The sequence below is a fragment of the Scyliorhinus torazame genome, chromosome 19, assembly GCF_047496885.1.
Source record: "Scyliorhinus torazame isolate Kashiwa2021f chromosome 19, sScyTor2.1, whole genome shotgun sequence".
Taxonomy (NCBI): Eukaryota; Metazoa; Chordata; class Chondrichthyes; order Carcharhiniformes; family Scyliorhinidae; genus Scyliorhinus; species Scyliorhinus torazame.
This window is the reverse complement of record NC_092725.1, coordinates 35935417-35961836: the sequence shown is the minus strand read 5'-3', so window position 1 is coordinate 35961836 and position 26420 is coordinate 35935417. Positions and strand designations below refer to the sequence as shown.

Genomic DNA, 26420 nt, shown 5'->3' with positions numbered 1-26420 from the left:
AATTCCCACCTAGCTTCAAATTCCAAAACTCACTCTTCACTGTGTCTCACTCTGGCTCTGTCTTCTCTGGCTCACTGGGAGAACTGAGAGCAGTTATCACTCTGAATTCACCAAAATTATCCAGAGATAGAGTTTAGATGGCAGAGAGATCAAAATTACACTTTCTTTGGCTGGCTTCAGCTCCAACATTAAAACGAAACCAAAAAACACAGACACACCCAAGCTTTTCCTGAAAGTGAAACTAAAAAGCAGAGCCAGAGCTCAGCTCCACCCACACTCTGACATCTCTTGAGCAGACAAACACTTCTTAAAGTGACACTGCCATGACACTGGCCACCCCTCAGCACTGGAAATTTCTTCCAACTAAATATTGGGAAGACCAAAACCATTGTCTTGGTTTTGAGATCTTTAGTGACTTTTCCTGCAGATGTTTTCCATTTTCTGATTAGCACATCCACATTCTGCAGGATCCACACATCATTATCCTTCCCAGTCCTAACATTCTTGCTAAGTTTTTAGTTCACATTCTCATCCATTTAAATTTCAGTTAAACTCTGGATCTCTTTGCTTTTGTTGCTAATTCCCACTCTGGTCAAATTTCCATTTGGGAAGTACTGTTTGCACAGTTTTAACTTCACTCCCTTCCCAATCACTTTGGTGTGTGCCATCGTTTTTAAATAATAATCTTTTATTGTCACAAGCTGGCTTACTTACACTGCAATGAAGTTACTGTGAAAAGCTCCTTCGGTGCCACATTCTGGCACCTGTTCGGGTACACAGAGGGAGAATTCAGAATGTCCAATTCACTGAACAGCGCGCCTTTCAGGACTTGTGGCAGGAAACCAGAGCACCCGGAGGAAACCCACGCAGACACGGGGAGGACGGGCAGACTCCGCACAGTGACCCAAGCCGGGAACCGAACCTGGGACCCTGGCGCTGTGAAGAAACAGTGCTAACCATTGTGTTACCGTGCCGTCCATCTCTCAGGATAGTGTGTTCCTACGACTCCAATTCATCCCAAATTAGATTGTAAATCAAGTGCTATTACCCAATGCAACATATAATTGATTGACCTCAATATTTTAATCAACTGCTGATTTATTTTTCCTACAGGTCGGGCGCAAGTACTGATTCCAGTGTGATGTTTGCCTCTAAAATACCATGCTTCGAGTGTGAAAAAATGATCAATGCCTCTGGCATCAAGATTGTGGTTTCAGTTAACGATTGGAAAGGTGCCATGGAACCAAGAGCAGGTGTCTTGGAATTGAGGGTTGGAGCCCAGAAATCTGGAGAAGAAGCCTGGGAATCAGAAGCGGGATCTCAGGAACCAGGGGAAGGTGTGAAAATCATGTTGGTAAGGAGAGACACACTTGGAGCGTGATCCTCCAGCCACGCTGAGCCGGAAAAGCAGCTCGCTGCAGCCCAGCATGTCCATTGAGAGCTGGGAGACTCCGCTCCCGGGATCTACCCGTCTCTCAACGCCTGGCGAGATTCAAAGCAATCTCGGAAGACGTTGTGAGGCGAATCCTGACCGCAATGGGGAGGAGCACCTTTTGGCAAATCTGCATATTAGAGTGAGGTAGGAAGCCTTGCACTAATATGCAGATTCATGAGGTACTTGAGGCTTTGGGATTCAATCACTTCGCCTCAGGGACCTCAGACGAGCACGGTTTGATACTGGTCCCCACAAATGTGGACCAGACGGAACGCCACTCGTGGGGGGTCTCCAAGGGAATCGGAGCTCCTCATTGTAAAAAGCGGGGCTGTGTGCGGCCTCGGCCGGGTGTTCCCCGTTCAGGCCCCTTATTCAAAGTGAGTCCGCTTTGCATAGCCACGTGTCTCTCGGCACTGCGAGTGCTGGCAAAAACGGCTAAACACGCTTCCCCTTCGTTTGAGTATACCCCCATCACCCTTACTGCACCCCATCCTCCTAGTATGCCCCTACCCTCCCGAACCCATTTGACTAAAATTAAAACAGAAAATTCTGGATAAACTCAGGTCTGGCAGCATCTGTGGAGTGAGAAACAGACTTAATTAGGATCTAAACAATCTTTCTACAGGACAATTGACTACTTGACCACCCCCACCACTGACCACCTCCTCACTGACCACCTAACCCACTCCCACTGACCACCTCCATTGCTCGATCCACTCCTAACCTCTCACCTTTATTCTGGCATCTCAAAGTGATAGCGACCTTTAAAACTACCTGCTTTATGTGCTGGAAAAAGGAGGCAAGTGTTCCTCCCCTCCCACTCTCCTGTGCTCGACCGAAGGTCCCAGGAACTTGCTACACTATTCTCACCTGGCCCATGTCAAGGTGCAGAGTAAGAAACTAGGAGTGGAGTGGCAATCTGACTGTGATTATCTCGACTAAATTATGGCCCATAACAGATTTGAGTGAGGTCTCAACATCATGACCCTGGTTAAGTCTGGCCTGAATTTCTTTGGCAGACTCTGTATCGTCCATGCTGAGCGACCCAAAATAGCAGAACACTGTTCATCAGAATCCTATAACTGTTTTCACCCATCTCCATCATCTTTGTCTTGTTGACATTGATCAGGAGACCGTATTTCTGGTTAACCTGATCTGGTTTCCGCCCACAAATCTAGAAAGACGTGCTGTTAGGTAATTTGGACATTCTGAATTCTCCCTCTTGTGTACCCGAACAGGCGCCGTAATATGGCGACTAGGGGCTTTTCACAGTAACTTCATTGCAATGAAGCCTACTTGTGAAAATGAAGATTATTACGGGCTGGTTCAGCACAGTGGGCTAAACAGCTGGCTTGTAATGCAGAACAAGGCTAGCAGTGCGGGTTCAATTCCCATACCGGCCTCCCCGAACAGGCGGCAGAATGTGGCAACTAAGGGCTTTTCACAGTAACTTGATTGAAGCCTACTTGTGACAATAAACTATTGTTATTATTCTTAAAGCACACTGAAGATTCAAAACTCACCATCTGCCAATCAGTATTCTACATTTATATCCACCCAGTGTCTTCCTCATAACTATTTCTGCTGGAACTTTGATTAAATATGGTGAGAGGAGATATAGCTGTCTAATACCCTTTTAAAACAGCACGATAGCACAGTGGTTAGCACAATTGCTTCACAGCTCCAGGGTCCCAGGTTCGATTCCCCACTGGGTCACTGTCTGCGCGGAGTCTGCACGTTCTCCCCGTGTCTGTGTGGGTTTCCTCCGGGTGCTCCGGTTTCCTCCCACAGTCCAAAGATGTGCAGGTTAGGTGAATTGGCCATGCTAAAATTGCCCTTAGTGTTGGGTGGGGTTACTGGGTTATGAGAATGGGGTGGGAGTGTGGGCTTGGGCGGGGTGCTCTTTCCAAGAGCCGGTGCAGACTCGATGGGCCAAATGGTCTCCTTCTGCACTGTAAATTCTATGAAAACACTGAACCATTCTGGGAGGGTGCCAGTAACTCTGACCCTAGCTTGTTGCTTGTGAAAGCTTGGTTCACAAATTGATTCAATGCGACGAGTGTTCCAGCTCTCCAAATAACCAATAACTTGAACCATATTTCAATGCTTGTGTTGAGATTATTCTGTTAATTATATTGGATGATCATTGAAACTATTTCTCTCTTTTGCTTGCAGTGGGAGTGGCCAGGTGAATTGAGAGGTAAGGGGCACACTTCTAAGACCTGGAATATGAAGGGTTAATACTGTTTTGCTGGTCAGGAAGAGCAAGGAGATCTGCCACAAACTCTCTCACCTTTACACTCCACCCCCACCCTCTGGTTCACTTTCCCACACAATCTCAGGATTATTATCTCAGCCAGTATTTCCCTTGCTCGGACATATCCAGGTTTTGTTGAAAATATCAGTTGACCTTTTCAGGCAGACACATCCTGCCCATTGCACTATTCCCTCTCAATACGTTGTGTTACAGATGGTAAGCTGCTCCTCATGACTACCTCAGTGATGCTGTCCTTTCTGAAAAGTGCTTAGTCAACAGAAAGGACAACGGCAAACCCAGCCCTGTCGACCCTGCAAAATCCTCTTTACTAATACCTGGGTGCTTGTGCCAAAATTGGGAGAGCTGTCCCACAGACTTAGTCACATTCATACCTTACAGATAATGTCCCAACATACCATCTCCATTTTTGGGTATGTCCCATCGGCAGGACAGACCCAGCAGGTGTGGCGGCATATTGGTATACAGTCAGGAAGGACTCCGGACCCCATGAAGTCCCATGGTATCAGTTCAAACATGGTTACCAAATACCGCCCACCCCTCAGTTGATGAATCAGTACTTCTCCATGTTGAACACCACTTGGCGGAAGCATTGAGACTGACACGGGTACAGAATTTCCAAGGGCCCTTAGGGGTGGGTAATAAATGCTGGCCGAGCCAGCGAAGCCCACATTACATTAAATAATGAACGCTAGTTAGCACTGCTGCCTCACAGCTCCAAAGACCCGGGTTCAATTCCGGCCTTGGGTATGGAGTTTGCACATTCTCCCCATGTCTACGTGGATTTCCTCCTGGTTCCCCGGTTTCCTCCCACAGTCCAAAGATATGCAAGTTAGGTGGATTGGCAGTTTTAAATTGCCCTTAGGTGGGGTTACGGGAATAGGGTGGGGGAATTGAGTCTAGGTCGAATGCTCTTTCAGAGGGTTGGTGCCGACTCGATGGACCGAATGTCCTCATTCTGCACTGTAGGGATTCTATGATTCTAAAATCATCCGATTGTTACACCACCGCCCAGTCTTTGTGGCGACAACGCCCAGTCTTCACATTGAGGATACCCACCAATGTGTTGTGTGGCACTACCACCATGCTAAATGGAATTGATTTTGAACAGATCTAGCAACTCTAGCCTGGCAACTATGAGGTATTGAGGGTCTTTAGCGGCAGCAGAATTGTTACCAACCACAATCTGTAACCTGATGGGCCAGCATATCCCCACTCTATCATTACCACCAAACCAGGAGATCAACCTGGTTCAGTGATGAGCTCAGGAGCATACTGAAAAATGAGGTGTAAACCTGGTGAAGCTACAACACAGAACTACCTGCGTGCCCAACAGAGCTAAGACATTCCCTAACCAAAGGATCAGGCCTAAGCTGTACTCTTCTGCTACATTCTGCCATGAGTTATGGTGGACAATTAAGCAATTCACTGGAGGAGGAGACTCCACAGCTATCATCATCCTCAATGATGGAGGAACCCAGCACATCTGTGCAAAAGTTGAGGCTGAACCATTCTCAACAATCTTCAGCCATAAATGCCAAATGGATGATCCGTCTCGGTTTCCTTCACAGGTCCCCAGCATCACAGATGCCATCTTCAGCCAATTTGATTCCCTCCATGTGATACCAAGAAATGGCTGAAGACACTGGATACAGCAAAAGCTATGGGCCCCGACAATATTCTGGCAATAGTAATGGAGACTTGTGCACCTGATCTTGCTGTGGCCCTGGCCAAGCTGTTCCAGTGCAGTTACAACACTGGCATCTACCCAGCAATGTGGAAAATTGCCCAGGTATAGCCTTTACACAAAGGGCAGAATAAATCCAACCCGGACAATTACCGCCCCATCGGTCTACTCTCAATCATCAGCAAAATGATGGAAGGGGTCATCAACAGAGTTGTCAGTGGTATGTGTTTAGCAATAACCTGCTCACAGACACTGAGTTTGGGTTCTGTCAGGGTCACTCAGCTCTTGACCTCATTTTAGTCTTGGTTCAAACATGGACACAAGAGCTGAACTCCAGCGGCGAGGTGAGAGTGACTGCCCTTGACATCAAAGAACAAAGAAAAGTACAGCACAGGAACAGGTCCTTCAGCCCTCCAAGCCTGCGCTGACCATACTGCCCGTCGAACCTAAAATCTTCCACACTTCCGGTGTCCGTATCCCTCTATTCCCATTCTATTCATATATTTTCCAAGAAGCCCTTTAAACGTCACTATCGTATTGCTTCCACCACCTCCTCTGGCAGTGAGCCCCAGGCACCCGATACCCTCTCTGTAAAAAACTTCTCTTTAACCGCTCTTTAACCTGTGATTATCCCTCTCTCCAGTTCCTCCATTTGGACCTGTAAAGACTTAATTACCTGCAAAGACTCGCATTCAAAGTATCGTCTTGCATCTTTGCCTTTGTCTATATATATGTTTCTGGAACCTACCTTTTCATTCACCTGAGGAAGGAGCAGTGCTCCGAAAGGTAGTGATTCGAAACAAACCTGTTGGATTTTAACCTGGTGTTGTCAGACTTCTTACTGTGCTCACCCCAGTCCAACTTAGGAAGTGTGCAGAAGAGATTTAAGAGGATGCTATCTGGACTTGATGGTCTGAGTTATAAGGAGAGGCTGGATAGGCTGGGATTTTTTTCCCTGGAGCACAGGAGGCTTAGGGGTGAACTTATAGAGGTCTATAAAATAAGGAGGAGCATCGATAAGTTAGATAGTCAACATCTTTTCCTAAAGGTAGAGGAATCTGGAACTAGAGGGCATAGGTTTAAGGTGAGAGGAGAGAGATACAAAAGAGACCAGGAGTGAAATGTTTTCACAGGGTGGTGAGCATCTGGAACGGGCTGCCAGAGACAGTGGTAGAGGCGGATACAATTTTGTCCTTTAAAAAGCAGTTACATGGGCAGGGTGGGTATAGAGGGATAGGGACCAAATGTAGGCAAGTGGGACTAGCTTAGTGATAGAAACTGGGCAGCATGGACCAGCTGGGCCGAAGGGCCTGTTTCCATGCTGTAAACATCTATGACTCTATGGCAATCGATGCTGGCCTAGCCAGCGAAGCCCACATCCCGTAAATGAAAAACAGAAACTCTCTACCCTCCCTCCTAACACCTTCCTTACTACCCATACACAACACACATGATGAATGTAAACCTTGCAGATAAATATAATTAATTCAGAGCTGACCTGCTATCAACGTGTATCTTTGACCATCAGGTAACCAGGACAACACGGACCCACCTACCGTGACGGTAAGCTGAGCTGCTCAGTACCATTGGGGAACTTTGGGATTTGTGTGCATTGCTTCTCAATAAATCCAGACACTTGTATCAGGGGCAAATGGTGAAATTGACTCATTGATTCCCTCACATCCATGTGTTTATTCGGATCCTTCCTCTTTCCAACTATCACGTGTGTACGGGGATTCTCAAAACTGTTTTCATATTTAACCATTGGCATATGCAGCCATTCTGACATATTCAGCCATTGACCTCTCCAATAGTTGGCATATAGAGCCTGTGACATATTCAGTCTTTATTTATATAGCAGTTGGCATAGAGCCTGTGACATATTCAGTCTTTATTTATTTAGCAGTTGGCATATAGAGCCTGTGACATATTCAGTCTTCATTTATATAGCAGTTGGCATAGAGCCTGTGACATATTCAGTCTTTATTTATTTAGCAGTTGGCATATAGAGCCTGTGACATATTCAGTCTTTATCTATACAGCAGTGGCCCTATAGAATTTAATGCCCTCATCGTGCCCGACATGGGTCACGATGAGGCTGGTAAGTCTCGTGAAAGGTCTCTTGCGAGATTTATGATGTTCGGAATGCCTCGTGAGATAACAAGATCTCCTGAGGCATTGAGAATTGGATACCTCCCTCAATGGGCGGGATCCAGATTTGAATATTCAAGTGTACAGTTAGTCTTGTTTGAATATGTCTGCACCACAGTTACCCAAGACAGGCGATCTAATGGGCTCGCCTTGGCGGCCCCGAACAGGCGCTATTTAGCGCTGGTTTCCATAAATGTGAGCCAGGCCTACCAACACTTGTGGGGGGGGGTGGGAATAGGGGAGGTCTCCCAGGCAATCGGGGGGCAATCCCAGGCAATCGGGGGCCCCTCCCAGGCGATCAGGGGCCCCTCCCAGGCGATCGGGGCCCCTGGGTGGTCGGATCCTTGGTAGGGTAGTACCCTGGCTTCCCCGATGCCACCCAAACACCATGAAAGTGCCAGCCTGACGCCCTAGCAGTGCCATCCAGGTGTCCAGGTTGCATTGCCAGGATGCCAAGGTGGCACTGCTTTGGTGCCAGGCTGGCAGTGCCATGATGCCCAGGTAGCATCTTGCCCATGCCGGGGATTGGGCCCATGAGTGCCCTGTCCCAATGAGGTGGGGTGCGGGAGGCTCAATGACCCCTAATTGGTAAGTTGGAGTTTGGGGGGGCTCCAGAGGTCACGGTTTGGGGTCCAGAGATCAGGATACCATTTAAAAATAGCACCCCGATCTCTTCCTGCACTGGCGAGCTGAACTTGGTGCCGGAAATAATCTTAAATGCAGCTTCGGTGGAGTGTTCCTCGCCGAGGCCCAAAAATATAGTAGAGTCCTGGTTAATAGCATGGTCATTCTCGACGCGGCGGGAAACTGCTCCAATGGGATACAGTCACCAGATTTATAAGTAAAACATTAACAAACTGTTTATTTATAACAAGAGTATAAAATGAACATATAATGGCAATAACGGAATGGTGGTCTACTGGTCTACCTATTCCCAAAACCCCATCCCACCCAGACACACACAAGACAAACACTCAGTGAAGAGGTAGGGAAAGAATTAAAATAACTGGAATTGAAGGAAAAGGTTTGGGATGAATATTCACTGCTGAGATTGTGGCAGGCGCCGATCTTCTCCGAATGCGACCTCTGCAGAATTGATTTCTACAGGAGATTCAGGACGGTGCGATTCTATCCTTTGACCACTAAACCAGCAGGGGCTGGTTTAGCACAGGGCTAAATTGCTGGCTTTGAAAGCAAACCAAGGCAGGCCAGCAGCACGGTTCAATTCCCATACCAGCCTCCCTGAACAGGCGCCGGAATGTGGCGACTAGCGGCTTTTCACAGTAACTTCATTTGAAGCCTACTTGTGACAATAAGCGATTTTCATTCAGATAGAGCCTTACACAGGAGATTCAGGTTGATGCAATTCTGTCCTTCGACCACCAGATGGAGCCTCCATCTCCCTGAGATATTACTGGAGCTTTATATCTGAGACATTAGAGACTTTTCCTTTTGCCTGATCTCTGTGCAGAAACCCCGGCTGTATCATGAAGAGAGTTCTCAGGCTGGGTTTTTCCCAGCCACTCAGACAGAGTGGGTAAATCTGCTTGCAACATTTCACTCCAATAGGTCCCTTCACAGGTCAGACTGCTCCCAGCATCTTTTTAAATAGTTCCCTTCCCAGGTCTAGCTAGGAGCCTTTTACATCACCTGGCAGAGAAAACAAAGAGATAGTGCCTTCCCACTGCTTTCTGCCTGTGTTTTCTCACAGCAAACTGGAGCTCTTCACAGGATCCGCCTTTCTTCTGGATTGTTCTGAATGACTCCACCAATCATAAGCGTAAATAGGTGATGTCTCAGAATTCCAGACTCACCAATTGGCGGCTTGCCAAGTCTATCAAACTGACATCATGGGCACTGCTACAGAGCATTAAGTGGAAGTCCTGGGCTAGTTCATTAGACCAGGGATGTTTCAGTTTGACTGAAGTCTGTAGCTTAAGCAAAAGTCCCAATGTTGCAGCAGCTAACAAGAAGAATGTAGATCAAAGGCAGTCAGCAGGACAGGAATTGAACAGGAAACATGGAACGGGCGAAAGGTTTTAGTGCCGCATAGGAGACTGTTAAATAAGTTAAGAGCTCATGGTGTTCAGGGTAAGATCCTGGCATGGATAGAGGATTGGTTGAATGGGAGAAGGCAGAGAGTGGGGATAAAGGGGTCTTTTTCAGGATGGAAGCTGGTGACTAGTGGTGCGCCTCAGGGGTCTGTGCTGAGACGACAACCTTTTACAATATCCATTAACGATCTGGAAGAAGGTACTGAAGGCACTGTTGCTAAGTTTGCAGATGATACAAAGATCTGTAGAGGGACAGATAGTATTGAGGAAGCAAGGGGGCTGCAGAAGGACTTGGACAATCTAGGAGAGTGGGCAATGAAGTGGCAAATGAAATACAATGTGGAAAAGTGTGAAGTTATGCACTTTGGAAGGAGGAATTTTGGCATAGACTATTTTCTAAATGGGGAAATGCTTCGGAAAGCAGAAGCACAAAGGGACTTGGGAGTCCTTGTTGACGATTCTCTTAAGGTTAATGTACAGGTTCAGTCGGTAGTTAAGAAGGCAAATGCAATGTTAGCATTGATGTCAAGAGGGCTAGAATACAGGACCAGGGATGTACTTCTGAGTCTGTATAAGGCTCTGGTCAGACCCCATTTGGAGTATTGTGAGCAGTTTTGGGCCCCGTATCTAAGGAAGGATGTGCTGGCCTTGGAAAGGGTCCAGAGGAGGTTCACAAGAATGATCCATGGAATGAAGAACTTCTCCTATGAGGAACGTTTGAGGACTCTGGGTCTGTACTCGTTGGAGTTTAGAAGGATGAGAGGGGATCTTTTTGAAACTTACAAGATACTGCGGGCCTGGATAGAGTGGATGTGGAGAGGATGTTTCCACTTGTAGGAAAAACTAGAACCAGAGGACACCATCTCAGACTAAAGGGACGATCCTTTAAAACAGAGATGAAGAGGAATTTCTTCAGCCAGAGGGTGGTGAATCTGCAGAACTCTTTGCCGCAGAATGCTGGGGAGGACAATTCACTGAGTATCTTTAAGACAGAGATAGGTAGGTTCTTGTTTAATAAGGGGATCAGGGGTTATGGGGAGAAGGCAGGAGTTTTATGTTTTTCCTTTGTCTTGACTCTGAACATTTATCAAATGGCACGGTGGCACAGCGTGGGTTTCCTCCAGGTGCTCTGGTTTCCTTCCACAGTCCAAAGATGTGTGGGTTAGGTGGATTGGCCATGATAAATTGCCCCCAGGTGGGATGATAGGAAAAAGGTGGGGTTTGGATTGGGCCTAGGTGGTGTGTTCCTTCAGAGGGTCAGTGCAGACTTGAAGAGTCCCCTTCTGCACTGTAGTGATTCTTCTATCATTCTCGGTCATTTCTGAAATAATCTCTCCCTTCTGGCTTCGAATGTTGTCAATTCAGGTCACACTCCAGAGGGTTAAATCCATAATCTAGGCTGCTACTTCAGTACTCAGGGAGTGTCAGAGATACGTCCTTTCTGGTAGGTGTTAAACTGGGGCTCTGTCTGTCCTCTCAGGCCAATATACAAAATCTGGAAGAGCAGGGGCATTTACCTCTGTGTCCTGATGAATATTTATCACTCACCTAAAATCGCTAAAAACGATGGTCTCGTCATTTTAGCATTGCTGATTGTGGGATCTTACTGTGTGCAACTTTGCTGCAGCATTTCCCTGGATTATCAGTGTGACTACATGTCGAATCTGCATTATTGGCAAGAACGTGCCTTGGGACATCCTGATGTTGCAGAAAGTGCTATGAAAATACAAATCCCTTTCTTCCTATTTTCATTTGTGCTCTGCCCTATCTGGACCATTGTGATCTCCACCATTTCTAACACACCATCCTCTTCAAACCAACAGGATCATTGAATATACTTATTCTAGCTGCCCCATTCTCAAAAGATTTATCCTTTCAGAAAATTAAAGAATGTACCATTTCATAACTATGATGTACAATGTCCCTGTAAAATGAATGAATGTCCCACACTTTGTCTTTGGTGAATTAATACTTCAATCTTTTTTTTCATTCCAGCATTCATGTAAACTTGCAGGTAAGTAGTAATATGAGAGTTTAAGTAAATTATACACACACTCAATCACACCAAAATAAAATCAGTTGCAAACATATACAGATTATATAGATAGATATTGTCCCCATCTAACACTCCCAGAGCTCCCTTTACACTGTCCCTATCAAACCCACAGTTTGATGCTTTGGGAGAAATAGAGGGGGACTTAAAGGGGGATGGGGGAGTAGCATTACTGGTTAAGGAGAATATTATAGCCGTATTGTGGGAGGACACCTTGGAGGGCTCATACAATGAGGCAATCTGGGTAGAGATCAGGAACAGGAATGTTGGGCATTTATTACAGGTCCCCCAACTGCCAGCAAGAGATAGAGGAGTAGACAGAATCATAGAATCATAGAATGTACAGTACAGAAGGAGGCCATTCGGCTCTAGACTAGAAGGGCTTGAGGTTCATAAGGAGGAGGTGTTAACAATTCTGGAAAGGGTGAAAATAGATAAGTCCCCTGGGCCGGATGGGATTTATCCTAGGATTCTCTGGGAAGCTAGGGAGGAGATTGCTGAGTCTTTGGCTTTGATCTTTAAGTCATCTTTGTCTACAGGATTAGTGCCAGAAGACTGGAGGATAGCAAATGTTGTCCCCTTGTTCAAGAAGGGGAGTAGAGACAACCCCGGTAACTATAGACCAGTAAACCTTACTTCTGTTGTGGGCAAAATCTTGAAAAGGTTTATAAGAGATAGGGTGTATAATCATCTGGAAAGAAATAATTTGATTAGACATAGTCAACACGGTTTCGTGAAGGGTAGGTCGTGCCTCACAAACCTTATTGAGTTCTTTGAGAAGGTGACCAAACAGGTGGATGAGGGTAAAGCAGTTGATGTGGTGTATATGGATTTCAGTAAAGCGTTTGATAAGGTTCCCCACGGTAGGCTACTGCAGAAAATACGGAAGCATGGGATTCAGGGAGATTTAGCAGTTTGGATCAGAAATTGGCTAGCTGGAAGAAGACAAAGGGTGGTGGTTGATGGGAAGTGTTCAGACTGGAGTCCAGTTACTAGTGGTGTACCGCAAGGATCTGTTTTGGGGCCACTGCTGTTTGTCATTTTTATAAATGACTTGGAGGAGGGCGTAGAAGGATGGGTGAGTACACTTGCAGATGACACTAAAGTCGGTGGAGTTGTGGAGAGTGCGGAAGGATGTTACAAGTTACAGAGGGACATAGATACGCTGCAGTGCTGGGCTGAGAGGTGGCAAATGGAGTTTAATGCAGAAAAGTGTGAGGTGATTCATTTTGGAAGGAATAACAGGAAGACAGAGTACTGGGCTAATGGTAAGATTCTTGGCAGTGTGGATGAGCAGAGAGATCTCGGTGTCCATGTACATAGATCCCTGAAAGTTGCCACTCAGGTTGAGAGGGTTGTTAAGAAGGCGACGGTGTGTTAGCTTTTATTGGTAGAGGGATTGAGTTTCGGAGCCATGAGGTCATGTTGCAGCTGTACAAAACTCTGGTGCGGCCGCATTTGGAGTATTGCGTGCAATTCTGGTCACCGCATTATAGGAAGGATGTGGAAGCATTGGAAAGGGTGCAGAGGAGATTTACCAGAATGTTGCCTGGTATGGAGGGAAGATCTTATGAGGAAAGGCTGAGGAACTTGAGGCTGTTTTCGTTGGAGAGAAGAAGGTTAATTGAGGCATACAAGATGATCAGAGGATTGGATAGGGTGGACAGTGAGAGCCTTTTTCCTCAGATGGTGATGTCTAGCATGAGGGGACATAGCTTTAAATTGAGGGGTGATAGATATAAGACAGATGTCAGAGGTAGGTTCTTTACTCAGAGAGTAGTAAGGGAATGCCCTGCCTGCAACAGTAGTGGACTCGCCAACACTAAGGGTATTCAAATGGTCATTGGATAGACATATGGACGATAAGGTAATAGTGTAGATGGGCTTTAGAGTGATTTCACAGGTCGGCGCAACATCGAGGGCTGAAGGGCCTGTACTGCGCTGTAATGTTCTATGTTCTATCGCGTCTGCACCGGCTCTTGGAAAGAGCATCCTACCCAAGGTCCACACCTCCACCCTATCCCCATAACCCAGTAATCTAGTAACCCCACCCAACATTAAGGGCAATTTTGACACTAAGGGCAATTTAGCATGGCCAATCCACCTAACCTGCACATCTTTGGACTGTGGGAAGAAACCGGAGCACCCGGAGGAAACCCACGCACACACAGGGAGAATGTGCAGACTCCGCACAGACAGTGACCAAAGCCGGAAATCGAACCTGGGACCCTGGAGCTGTGAAGCAATTGTACAAACCACAATGCTACCGTGCTGCCCGTAGAGATATTTTGGATAGATGCAAAAGTAACAGGATTGTTGTGGTCGAGGATTTTAATTTCCCCTATATTGACTGGGACTCACTAGGGGTTTGGATAGGGCAGAGTTTGTAAGGTGTATCCAGGAAGCCTTCTTAATGCAATATGTAGATAGTCCAACTAGGAAAGGGGCAGTACTGGATCTGGTATTGGGGAATGAGCCTGGACAGGTGGTTGAGGTTTCAGGAGGGGAACATTTTGGGAGTAGTGACCACAATTCCGCACGTTTTAGGAAACCTTTGGAGAGGGATGAGGGCAACCCTCGCGTTCAGGTGCTAAACTGGGGAAAGGCAAATTATGATAACATTAGACAAGAATTGAAGAATTTGGATTGGGTGCGGCTGTTGGACAATAAATCAACATCGGACAGGTGGGAGTCTTTCAAGCGACATTTTATTAGGATTCAAGAAAGTCACGTTCCTGAGAGAATGAAGGATAAGTATGGGGCGTTTAGGGAGCATTGGATAACGAGGGATATTGTGAACCTCATCAAAAAGGAAAAGGAGACTTTTGTACGATCTAGAAAGGTGGGGACAGTCAAAACACTTGAGGAATATAAAGAAAGTAGGAAGGTACTGAAGCGGGAAATTAGGAGGGCTAGGGGGGGTCATGAAAAGTTCTTGGCAAGTAGGATTAAGGTGAATCACAAAGCTTTTTATTCATATGTAAAAAGCAAGAGGGTGACCAGGGAAAGGATTGGACCACTTAAGGTGAGTGGGGGAATCTATGTGTTGAGCCAGAGGAAATTGGCGAGGTACTAAATGAGTACTTTGCATCAGTGTTCAGCAACGAGAGGGACTTTGTGGAAGATGATTCTTCGGGAAGGTGTGTGGACAGTGGATCATGTTAACATCAAAAAGGAGGAGGTATTGGGTCTTTTAAAAGATATTAAGGTAGATCAGTCTCCTGGGCTGGATGGGATTTATCCCAGAATGCTGAGGGAAGCAAGGAAGGAAATTGCTGGGGCCTTGACTGACATTTTTGTATCCTCATTGGCTACAGGTGAGATACCAGAGGACTGGAGAATAGCTAATGTGGCACCACTGTTTAAGAAAGGTAGCAGGGATAATCCTGGAAACTATAGGCCGGTGAGCCTCACGTCGGTCGTAGGTATATTATTGGAGAGAATTCTCAGGGACAGGAATTATACCCATTTGGAAACAAATGAACTCATAAGCGATAGACAGCATGGTTTTGTGAAGGGGAGGTCATGCCTGAGTAATTTGACCGAGTTTTTTGAGGAGGTGACAAAGATGATTGATGAGGGGGAGGGCGGTGGATGTTGTTCACATCGACTTCAGTGAGGCTTTTGACAAGGTGCCTCATGGCAGACTGGTGCAAAATGTGAAGTCACGTGGGATCAGAGGTGAGGTGGTAAGATGGATACAGAACCTACTCAGTAACAGAAGGCAAAGTGTAGCAGTAGAAGGGTGTTTCTCTGAATGGAAGGTTGTGACTAGTGATGTTCCACAGGGATCTGTGCTGGGGCCTCTGTTTTTTGTGGTGCACAAAAAGGATTTGGAGGAAAACGTAACCAGTCTGATTAGCAAGTTCGTGGATGGCACAAAGGTTGGTGGAGTGGTAGATAGTGTTGAGGATTGTCAGAGGATACAGCAGGACATAGATAGGTTGGAGATTTGGACGGAGAAATGGCAAATGTAGTTTACTCCAGACAAATGTGAGGTAATGCATTTTGGTAGGTTCAACGTAGAGGGGAAATTTACCATAAATGGCAAAACTCTTAGGAATATAGAAAGTCAGAGAGATCTGGGTGTGCATGTCCACAGATCTTTGAAGGTGGCAGCACAAGTGGATGAGGTAATCAAGAAAGCACACGGAATGCTTGCCTTCATTGGACGGGGCATCGAGTAAAAAAACTGGCAAGCCATGTGACAATTGTTTTTTGTTTGCACTGAGTGCTGAATTTGATGCATTTGAGTGCTATAGTGAGAGTTTGGTGACTGAGTGAGTGCTGAATTTGGTGCATTTGAGTGCGATAGTGAGAGTTTGGTGACTGAGGGAGTTAGGTGAGGAGGGAGTAAGGTGCTCCTTTCATTTTGTTTCCTACATTTCCGCAAAGAGTGAGAAGAGAGCCAGGGGTTTACAGAGAGTGCAGCTGACTGGGAGCAGAGTCGGAGGGCGGAGATCCAGTTGGTCCACAGAGCAGCTATACTCTGTAAGGTAAGAGGGGATGGAGGCTAGGCCAGTTGCATGCTCCTCCTGTAGGATGTGGGTGGTGAGGGATACCACCGGTGTCCCCGCTGACTATACCTGCGGGAAGTGCACCCAACTCCAGCTCCTCAAAGACCGTGTTAGGGAACTGGAGCTCAAGCTGGATGAACTTCGGATCATCCGGGAGGCAGAGGGGGTGATTGAGAAGAGTTACAGGGAGGTAACCACACCCAAGGTACAGGACAAGAATAGCTGGGTTACAGTCAGGGGAAAAAAACCAAACAGGCAGACAGTGAAGGGATCCCTCGTGGACGTTCCCCTTCAAAACAAGTATACCGTTTTGGATGCTGTTGGGGGGGATGACCTACCGGGGAAGGCCCTAGCGGCCAGGTCTCTGGCACTGAGTCTGGCTCTGGGGCTCAGAAGGGAAGGGGGGGGATTGAAAAGCAATAGTTGTAGGAGATTCAATGGTTAGGGGAATAGATAGGAGGTTCTGTGGTCGCGAGCGAGACTCCCGGAAGGTATGTTGCCTCCCGGGTGCCAGGGCCAGGGATGTCTCGGATCATGTCTTCAGGATCCTTAAGGGGGAGGAGGAGCAGCCAGAAGTCGTGGTGCACATTGGTACCAACGACGTAGGTAGGAAAAGGGGTGTGGAGGTAATAAATGAGTTTAGGGAGTTAGGCTGGAAGTTAAAAGCCAGGACAGACAGAGTTGTCATCTCTGGTTTGTTGCCGGTGCCACGTGATAGCGAGGCTAGGAATAAGGAGAGAGTGCAGCTGAACACATGGCTGCAGGAATGGTGTAGGAGGGAGGGCTTCAGGTATTTGGATAATTGGAGCGCATTCTGGGGAAGGTGGGACCTGTACAAGCAGGACGGGTTGCATCTGAACCAGAGGGGCACCAATATTCTGGGAGGGAGGTTTTCTAGTACACTTCGGGAGGGTTTAAACTAATTTGGCAGGGGAATGGGAACCGGATTTGTAGTCCAGCAACTAAGGTAGCCAATATTCAGGACGCCAAAGAGTGTAATGAGGCAGTGGGGAAGGGAACACTGACAAAGGAGAGTACCTGCAGGCACGGAGATGGGTTGAAGTGTGTTTCCTTCAACGCAAGAAGCATCACGAATAAGGTGGGTGAACCTAAGGCATGGATCGGTACTTGGGACTACGATGTGGTGGCCATCACGGAAACTTGGATAGAAGAGGGGCAGAAATGGTTGTTGGAGGTCCCTGGTTATAGATGTTTCAATAAGATTAGGGAGGGTGGTAAAAGAGGTGGGGGTGGGGTGGCATTGTTAATTAGAGATAGTATAACAGCTGCAGAAAGGCAGTTCGAGGAGTATCAGCCTACTGAGGCAGTATGGGTTGAAGTCAGAAATAGGAAAGGAGCAGTCACCTTGTTAAGAGTTTTCTATAGGCCCCCCCCAATAGTAGCAGAGATGTGGAGGAACAGATTGGGAAACAGATTTTGGAAAGGTGCAGAAGTCACAGGGTAGTCGTCATGGGTGACTTTAACTTCCCAAACATTGAGTGGAAACTCTTTAGATCAAATAGTTTGGATGGGGTGGTGTTTGTGCCGTGTGTCCAGGAAGCTTTTCTAACACAGTATGTAGATTGTCCGACCAGAGGAGGGGCAATATTGGATTTAGTACTTGGTAATGAACCAGGGCAATTAATAGATTTGTTAGTGGGGGAGCATTTTGGAGATAGTGACCACAATTCTGTGACTTTCACTTTAGTAATGGAGAGGGATAGGTGCGTGCAACAGGGCAAGGTTTACAATTGGGGGGAAGGGTAAATGTGATGTTGTCAGACAAGAATTGAAGTGCATAAGTTGGGAACATAGGCTGTCAGGGAAGGACACAAGTGAAATCTGGAACTTGTTCAAGGAACAGGTGCTACGTGTCCTTGATATGTATGTCCCTGTCAGGCAGGGAAGAGATGGTCGAGTGAGGGAACCATGGTTGACAAGAGAGGTTGAATGTCTTGTTAAGAGGAAAAAGGAGACTGATGTAAGGCTGAGGAAACAAGGTTCAGACAGGGCGTTGGAGGGATACAAGATAGCCAGGAGGGAACTGAAGAAAGGGATTAGGAGAGCTAAGAGAGGGCATGAACAATCTTTGGCGGGTAGGATCAAGAAAACCCCACGGCCTTTTACACATATGTGAGAAATATGAGAATGACTAGAGCGAGGGTAGGTCCGATCAAGGACAGTAGTGGGAGATTGTGTATGGAGACTGAAGGTATTTACAAATGAGAGGGGCGATATTGTTGGAGAGGACAGTGTGAAACAGACTGGTAAGCTCGAGGAAATGCTTGTTAGGAAGGAAGATGTGCAGGGCATTTTGAAAAACTTGAGGATAGACAAGTCCCCCGGGCCTGACGGGATACATCCAAGGATTCTATGGGAAGCAAGACATGAAATTGCAGAGCCGTTGGCAATGATCTTTTCGTCCTCACTGTCAACAGGGGTGGTACCAGGGGATTGGAGAGTGGCGAATTTTGTGCCCCTGTTCAAAAAAGGGACTAGGGATAACCCTGGGAATTACAGACCAGTTATTCTTACTTCGGTGGTAGGCAAAGTAATAGAAAGGGTACTGAAGGATAGGATTTCTGAGCATCTGGAAAGACACTGCTTGATTAGGGATAGTCAGCACGGATTTGTGAGGGGTAGGTCTTGCCTTACAAGTCTTATTGAATTCTTTGAGGAGGTGACCAAGCATGTGGATGAAGGTAAAGCAGTGGATGTAGTGTACATGGATTTTAGTAAGGCATTTGATAAGGTTCCCCATGGTAGACTTCTGCAGAAAGTAAGGAGGCATGGGATAGTGGGAAATTTGGCCAGTTGGATAACGAACTGGCTAACCGATAGAAGTCAGAGAGTGGTGGTAGACGGCAAATATTCAGCCTGGATCCCAGTTACCAGTGGCGCACCGCAGGGATCAATTCTGGGTCCTCTGCTGTTTGTGATTTTCATTAATGACTTGGATGAGGGAGTTGAAGGGTGGGTCAGTAAATTTGCAGATGATACGAAGATTGGTGGAGTTGTGGATAGTGAGGAGGGCTGTTGTCGGCTGCAAAGAGACATAGATAGGATGCAGAGCTGGGCTGAGAAGTGGCAGATGGAGTTTAACCCTGAAAAGTGTGAGGTTGTCCATTTTGGAAGGACAAATATGAATGCGGAATACAGGGTTAACGGTAGAGTTCTTGGCAATGTGGAGGAGCAGAGAGATCTTGGGGTCTATGTTCATACATCTTTGAAAGTTGCCACTCAAGTGGATAGAGCTGTAAAGAAGGCTAGTGTGCTAGTGTTCATTAACAGAGGGATTGAATTTAAGAGCCGTGAGGTGATGATGCAGCTGTACAAAACTTTGGTAAGGCCACATTTGGAGTACTGTGTACAGTTCTGGTCGCCTCATTTTAGGAAGGATGTGGAAGCTTTGGAAAAGGTGCAAAGGCGATTTACCAGGATGTTGCCTGGAATGGAGAGTAGGTCTTACGATGAAAGGTTGAGGGTGCTAGGCCTTTTCTCATTAGAACGGAGAAGGATGAGGGGCGACGTGATAGAGGTTTATAAGATGATCAGGGGAATAGATAGAGTAGACAGTCAGAGACTTTTTCCCCGGGTGGAACAAACCATTACAAGGGGACATAAATTTAAGGTGAATGGTGGAAGATATAGGGGGGATGTCAGAGGTAGGTTCTTTACCCAGAGAGTAGTGGGGGCATGGAATGCACTGCCTGTGGAAGTAGTTGAGTCGGAAACATTAGGGACCTTCAAGCAGCTATTGGATAGGTACATGGATTACGGTAAAATGATATAGTGTAGATTTATTTGTTCTTAAGGGCAGCACGGTAGCATTGTAGATAACACAATTGCTTCACAGCTCCAGGGCCCCAGGTTCGATTCCGGCTTGGGTCACTGTCTGTGTGGAGTCTGCACATCCTCCCCGTGTCTGCGTGGGTTTCCTCCGGGTGCTCCGGTTTCCTCCCACAGTCTAAAGATGTGCAGGTTAGGTGGATTGGCCATGATAAATTGCCCTTAGTGTCCAAAATTGCCCTTAGTGTTGGGTGGAGGTGTTGACTATGGGTAGGGTGCTCTTTCCAAGATCCGGTGCAGACTCAATGGGCTGAATGGCCTCCTTCTGCACTGTAAATTCAATGATAATCTATGATTAATCTAGGACAAAGGTTCGGCACAACATCGTGGGCCGAAGCGCCTGTTCTGTGCTGCGTTTTTCTATGTTCTATCTTCTAATTGTATCGAACCTTGGTAAGGCCGCACATGGAATATTGCGCACAATTCTGGTCGCCACACTACCAGAAGGATTTGGATGCTTTGGAGACGGTGCAGAGGAAGTTTAGCAGGATGTTGCCTGGCCTGGAGGGTGTTAGCTATGTGGAGAGGCTGAATAGATTCAGACTGTTTTCATTAGAAAGACGTAGGCGGAGGGGTGACCTGATAGAGGTCTACAAGATTCTGAGGGGCATGGATAGAGTGGATGGGCAGCCACTGTTTTTCTGGGTGGAGGGGTCAGTCACCAGGTGGCATAGGTTTAAGGTCTGTGGGGCAAAGTTTCGAGGAGATGTGCGAGGCAGGTTTTTTACGCAGTGGGTGGCGAGTGCCTGGAACGCATTGCCGGGGAGGTTGTGGAAGAAGATACATTAATGGCGTTCAAAAGGCATTTTGACAAACACATGGATAGGATGGGTATGGAGGGATATTGCACAAAGAAGTGCTGAGGGTTTTGGCAAAGGTTGTTATCATGACCGGTACCGGCTTGGAGGGGCGAAGGGCCTGTTGCTGTGCTGTATTGTTCTTTGTTAAACACTTCCAGGGCAGGTTCAGCACGGGGTTCGATACAGGGTAAAACTCCCTCAAACTGTCCCCATCAAACACTGGCAGGACGGTTACAGCACGGGGTTAGATACAGAGTAAAGCTCCCTCTACATTGTTGCCGTCAAACACTCCCAGGGCAGGTACAGCACGGGGAAAGATACAGAGTAAAGCTCCCTCTGTAGCTACCGCTGAAACACTAAAATATTGGAAATGGTCAGTGATCACTCCCAGGTCTGCCTCACCTTTTTGCCTTTAACCTGCACACGTTTGTGTTTCTACTCTTACTCAACACACTTAAGACCCTGGGCTGGATTCTCCGTTCTTGTTCTCCCGCATGAGCTAAGTTGTACCAGTTTTATGATCCCCTTGCGGTCGTAAAACGGGAGGCAATTCAGTGTTCCTCGACATGCAAATTTATGCATTAGGTGGAATACGATGGATTCCGGGGGAATCACTACATTGGGCAGCCATTTTGAACAAGCAACCCGACAGTGAGGTCCTGTGGCCTGCCACCACCTGAATCCCGTGCCGCAAGTCAGTCCCTCCCCTTCCCCCGTAACACAAATCAGCTCCCCCCCCCCACACACACACACACACACGTGGCAGCCCAGATTGCCCGGGTGTCCCCCCTGCTCCTCGGTATGGGGGTGACTCGGCACCCCCTTCGGGACACCTGTAATAAGGGGATCCCCCCAGGGACCTTTGTAATAGGGGACCTCCCATCAGGTGCCTGTAATGAGGGACCCCAGGGACCCCTGTAATAGTGGGACCCTCCAGGAACTCCTGTAATAAGGAGACCTGACAGGGATACCTGTAATAAGGGGAGTTCCCAGGGACCCCTGTAATAGGGAGACTACCCACAGGGACCCCTGTAATAGGGAGACTACCCACAGGGACCCCTGTAATTGGGAGAACCCCACAGGGATGCTTGTAATAGGGGGATCCCCAGGGACCCCTGTAATGGGAGAACCCCCCCAGGAACCCCCTGCAAAAGGGCACCCTCCAGGGATCCCTATAATAGTGAGAGCCCCAGAAACCCCTGTAACAGGGGACCACCCACAGGATGCCTGTAATAAGCCCCCCCCCAGGGACCTCTGTATTGGGGGTCCTCCCACAGGGACCACTATCCTAAAGGCTTCCTGATTGATAGCTCATAAAAACCACTTGCAAAGTATAGTGATCTGCTGTGCTGTGCTTCATTGTGGACACAGCCCGCGACCCGGACTGCAAACATAGTACCACCTTTGGCCACTTGTGCGCCCCCGGACCAACCCCCCACTGTGCCCCCATCCCTGAATAAAGCCCCCCTGCCTGCGCATCACCCTCCCCCGACTGTGGCGGCACTGGACTGAGTCTACAGCCGCCATGCTGAATTCACGACAGGTGAGACCACACATGTCGCACACCATCGGGAACTCGGCAGGTTGGGGACGGAGCATCATGCGGCGGGCCACAGGCAATGGCCTGAGGCCATGGATACAGCATGCAGCGTGCTCTTACAATGTGCCGCTTTTCAGGGGGCGCTGCTTTGCAAAAGCGGCGCCGCCCCCGATTTTGGTGTCATTGGGGATTCTCCGCCCCATTGCCAAACGCGATTTCGGCATTGGGGATTGGAGAATCCAGCCCAAGAAGTGAACCTTGCCCATGTGATTCTCAGCCATGGTAACTGGAGAATCATGAGAGAATGGAGCATGGGGCACCGTTTCCGCTAAATAGTGTTGCAAACCTTTGGTTGGCTCTTAATTCGTAATTTCCTCTGTTTGTTTAACCTTTGCTCTAGAGTCGCCAGGTATCTTTATGATACCGCCATGAGATTCAAGTTCAAGTAATGATCAATAACTCAACACACCAATTAGTAAGATTCAAATCAAAGCACATTTATTATACACAGTAAATCACTACTCATGCATAAACTCTACTTTCTAGGCTATTCCTATCACTAAAAGGCCTATACTTAGCTTCGGACTGGCCCACCAGGTCAGGGGAACAAATGGCCTTTCGTTCAGGTCCTGAGTCTGCAGGATTCAAAAGCTGGTATGGACTGGTAGCTAGGAGCGCCTATCTCATAGCGAGCGTTGACTTGAGACTTACTTGGTTGGCGGCAGCGAGACAGGTCACTGTCAAGGGTTGGTTCAAGTTGCTGAGTGACCCTGCCAAAGAAGAACGATTTGAACTTGGGGGGGCTTTACTTTATAGTCCCCAGGGGCTTCCCACCCTTTGGGGCGGACCCCGTACCTGGCTCCAAGTGATTGGACTACTTTCCGATCACTTGGATCGATTTCTCCAATACTGGGGTCGTTCCTTGATCGTTGGGCGGTCCCTAAAGGTCCGTTGGCCTCCCTTTGTCTTACCTCCTGCTGGCGCCGAGGAGTCTGGCTTGGCTTTATTCACCTTAACTGTTGCAATTGTGCCTTGGAATCGCTCATTACTATGCAGATGGCTGCTGCATTACTATGCAGATGGCTGCTGGTTTCAGTGCTGTCTGGTTCCTTACAGGTTTCAATGCACATGATTTCTGTATTTGCTAGTCTTTGCCTGTGTTGGCTGAATTTCCCTTCAGCCTTTGCAGTTCTCCATTTTAAGTCGGGAAGTGGCCAACTCAGGTGGCTACAATAGGTGCAAATGGGTCAATGTGCCCCATTTGCATTTATCTCCATGCTCCTGCTGGCGTGTGGCATGGAACCCATTCACGCCATCAATGTGGGGTCGGAGCGTGGCATTTGGGTCGGCGTCCCGCACCAATCCCGATTTTACCCCAGCAACCGATTCTTCACCCCATTGGGGAACGCATTTTGAGTGTCTCGGAGACGGAGAATTCCACTCCATATCTGCTATTTTTCCTCGACTTGAGATTGTTTGGCAATCTTGTTCCAAGAATTCATCCAAACTGTCTCTGATTTCGAATCATAGTGATCATTCTGGAAAGTTATACAGTTAAATGTGATTTTTAAAATCTTGAATCTTATGTTGTTTTTACTTGACCAGTCTCAGTTGGTCCTGTACGCCTACCGAACAAGGATGATCTGCTAATGTACCTCGCTTTGCAAATGGAAGAATCACCATTGTGTGTGCAACCAAAAGAGAAAGGTAAAATTAAAGTGAGTATTTCATAGGTGGAGGCAGAGGCATTGAGTATTTTTTAAGGCAGAGTTTGAATCTTGACTGGCAAGATGTTCTAAAGAGTCTTATTAGATTCAAAATATTAATTCTATGTTTCTTTCCACAGATGATGCCAGACTTGCTGAGTTTTTCCAGCATTTTCTATTTTCATTTCTGAATATTGGGAAGGTGGTGGTGCAGGGGTATTGTTACTGGACCAGTAATCCAGAGACCCAGGTGAATGCTCTGGGGACCCAGGTTCAAATCCCATCATGGCAGATGGAGAAATTTGAACTCAAGTTCTGGGGGGGTATACAGAAAGGAAATGGGGAGGGCACAGCCCAACTTGTTCCCTCTCGGGTAATAGGAAGGAGTAACAAGCCCAGAGAACCATGGATGACCAGAGACATTCAGGGTACGATGAGAAGAAAAAGAGAGCCCTTTAGCAAGCACAAGGGGAGAAAATCAACAGAGGCATTTGTGGAGTACAGAAAGTGCAGGATGGAGCTTAAGAAAGCAGTTCGGAGAGCAAAGAGGGCATATGAGAAAGCTCTGGCTGGTAAAAGTAGGAAAATTCCCAAGATATTCTGTAAGTATATCAATGGGAAGAGGCTACCAGGGAAAGAGTAAGGCCCATTACGGACCAATAGGGAAATCTGTGAATGAAGCCAGAGGACATTGGTAGAGTGTAGAACGACTACTTAACATCTGTCTTCACCCAACAGAATGTGGAGGTAGATATGGAACTCAGGGAGAGAGACTGTGAGGTAATTGAGCAAATTGTCATAGGGAGTGACAAGATTTTGGAGATGTTGGTGGGCTTAAAAGTGGACAAACATCCAGGTCTGGATGAATTGAGTCCCAGGATGCTTTGGGAAACGAGGAAGGAGATGGCAGGGGCTCTGACCCAGATTTTTAATTCCTCTCTGACCATGGAGGATTCGCCAGAAGACTGGAGAACAGCTAATGTGCTTCCACCATTTAAGAAAGGTTGTAGAGATAAGCAAGGGAACTACAGACTAGTGAGTCTCGTGTCAGTGTAGGGAAGCTATTGGAGAAAATTCTGAAGGAGATAATCCATCTCCACTTTGAGAGGCAAGGTTTGATCAGGAATAGTCAGCATGGCTTTGTCAGAGGGAGTCATGCCCAACAAATTTGATTGAATTTTTTTGAGCATATGACCAGGTGTGTAGATGAGGGTGGTGCAGTTGATATAGTTTTCATGGATTTCAGCAAAGCCTTTGGCAAGGTCCCACATCGGAGACTTATAAAATAGTCAAATGTACATGGGATACAAGGTAACTGGATTCAAAATTGGTTTAGCTGTCGGAGATGGAGGGTGATGACGAACCGCTGCTTTAGTGACTGGAAGCCAGTGTCCAGTGGCGTACCACAGGGATCTGTGCTGGGACCCCTATTGTTTGACATTTATATAAAAGACATAGATTACATAGGATCAGAAAGTTTGTGGATGACACAAAGATTGGCCGAGTGGTTAACAGTGAGGTTGAGTGACTTGGGTTTAAGGAAGATATAGACAGGATGGTCAAATGGGCAGAAAAGTGGCAGATGGAATTTCACCCTGAAAAGTGTAAGGTGATACACTTTGGAAGGAGTAATGTGGCAAGGAAGTATTCAATGAATGGCCTGACACGGGGAAGTTCTGAGGAACAAAGAAATCTTGGCGTGTTTGTCCATAGATCTCTGAAGGCAGAAGGGCAGGTTAACAGGGTGGTGAACAAGGCATATTGCCTTTATCAATCGAGGCAGAGATTACAAAAGCAGGAAGGTCACGTTGGGGTTGTGGAGAACTTTGGTGAGCCACAGCTGGAGTACTGTGTGCAGTTCTGGCCACCACAAGGAAGTATGTGATTGCACTGGAGGGGGTGCAGCAGTGATTCACCAGGATGCTGCCTGTGATGGAACATTTCAGTTATGAAGAGAGGTTGGATCGGCTTGGGTTGGTTTTGCTGGAGCAGAGAAGATTGAGGGGTGACCTGATAAAGATGTACAAGATTATGAGGGGCATGGACAGGGAGAATAGGGAGCAGCTGTTCCCCTTATTTTAAGGGTCAGTTATGAGGGGACACAAGTTCAAGGTCAGGGTAGGAGGTTTATGGAGGATTTGAGGAAAAGCTTTTTTACCGAGTATGGTTATGGTCAGGAATGCACTGCCTGGGAGTGTGGGAGAGGCGGGTTGCCTCACATCCTTTAAAAAGTAACTGGACACATCATAACATTCAAGGCTGTGGGGTAAGTGTTGGCAAATGGGATTAGGTGGGCAGGTCAGGTGCTTTTCATGGGTCAGTGCAGACTCGATGGGCTGAAGGGCCTCTTCTG

At 47.2% G+C, this 26420-nt stretch overlaps 1 protein-coding gene across 1 annotated transcript in view; it reads left to right on the top strand.

Annotated features, from left to right (window-relative positions):
• The window catches only part of LOC140396657 (uncharacterized), a 178127-nt gene that overhangs the window by 52561 nt on the left and 99146 nt on the right, over positions 1 to 26420 (top strand). Inside the window, exons 5-9 of the mRNA XM_072485452.1 lie at positions 1114 to 1354; positions 3611 to 3635; positions 6926 to 6960; positions 11598 to 11616; positions 23967 to 24079. Of these exons, the coding sequence (XP_072341553.1) occupies positions 1114 to 1354; positions 3611 to 3635; positions 6926 to 6960; positions 11598 to 11616; positions 23967 to 24079 (433 nt within the window). The remainder of the gene's footprint in view (positions 1 to 1113; positions 1355 to 3610; positions 3636 to 6925; positions 6961 to 11597; positions 11617 to 23966; positions 24080 to 26420) is intronic.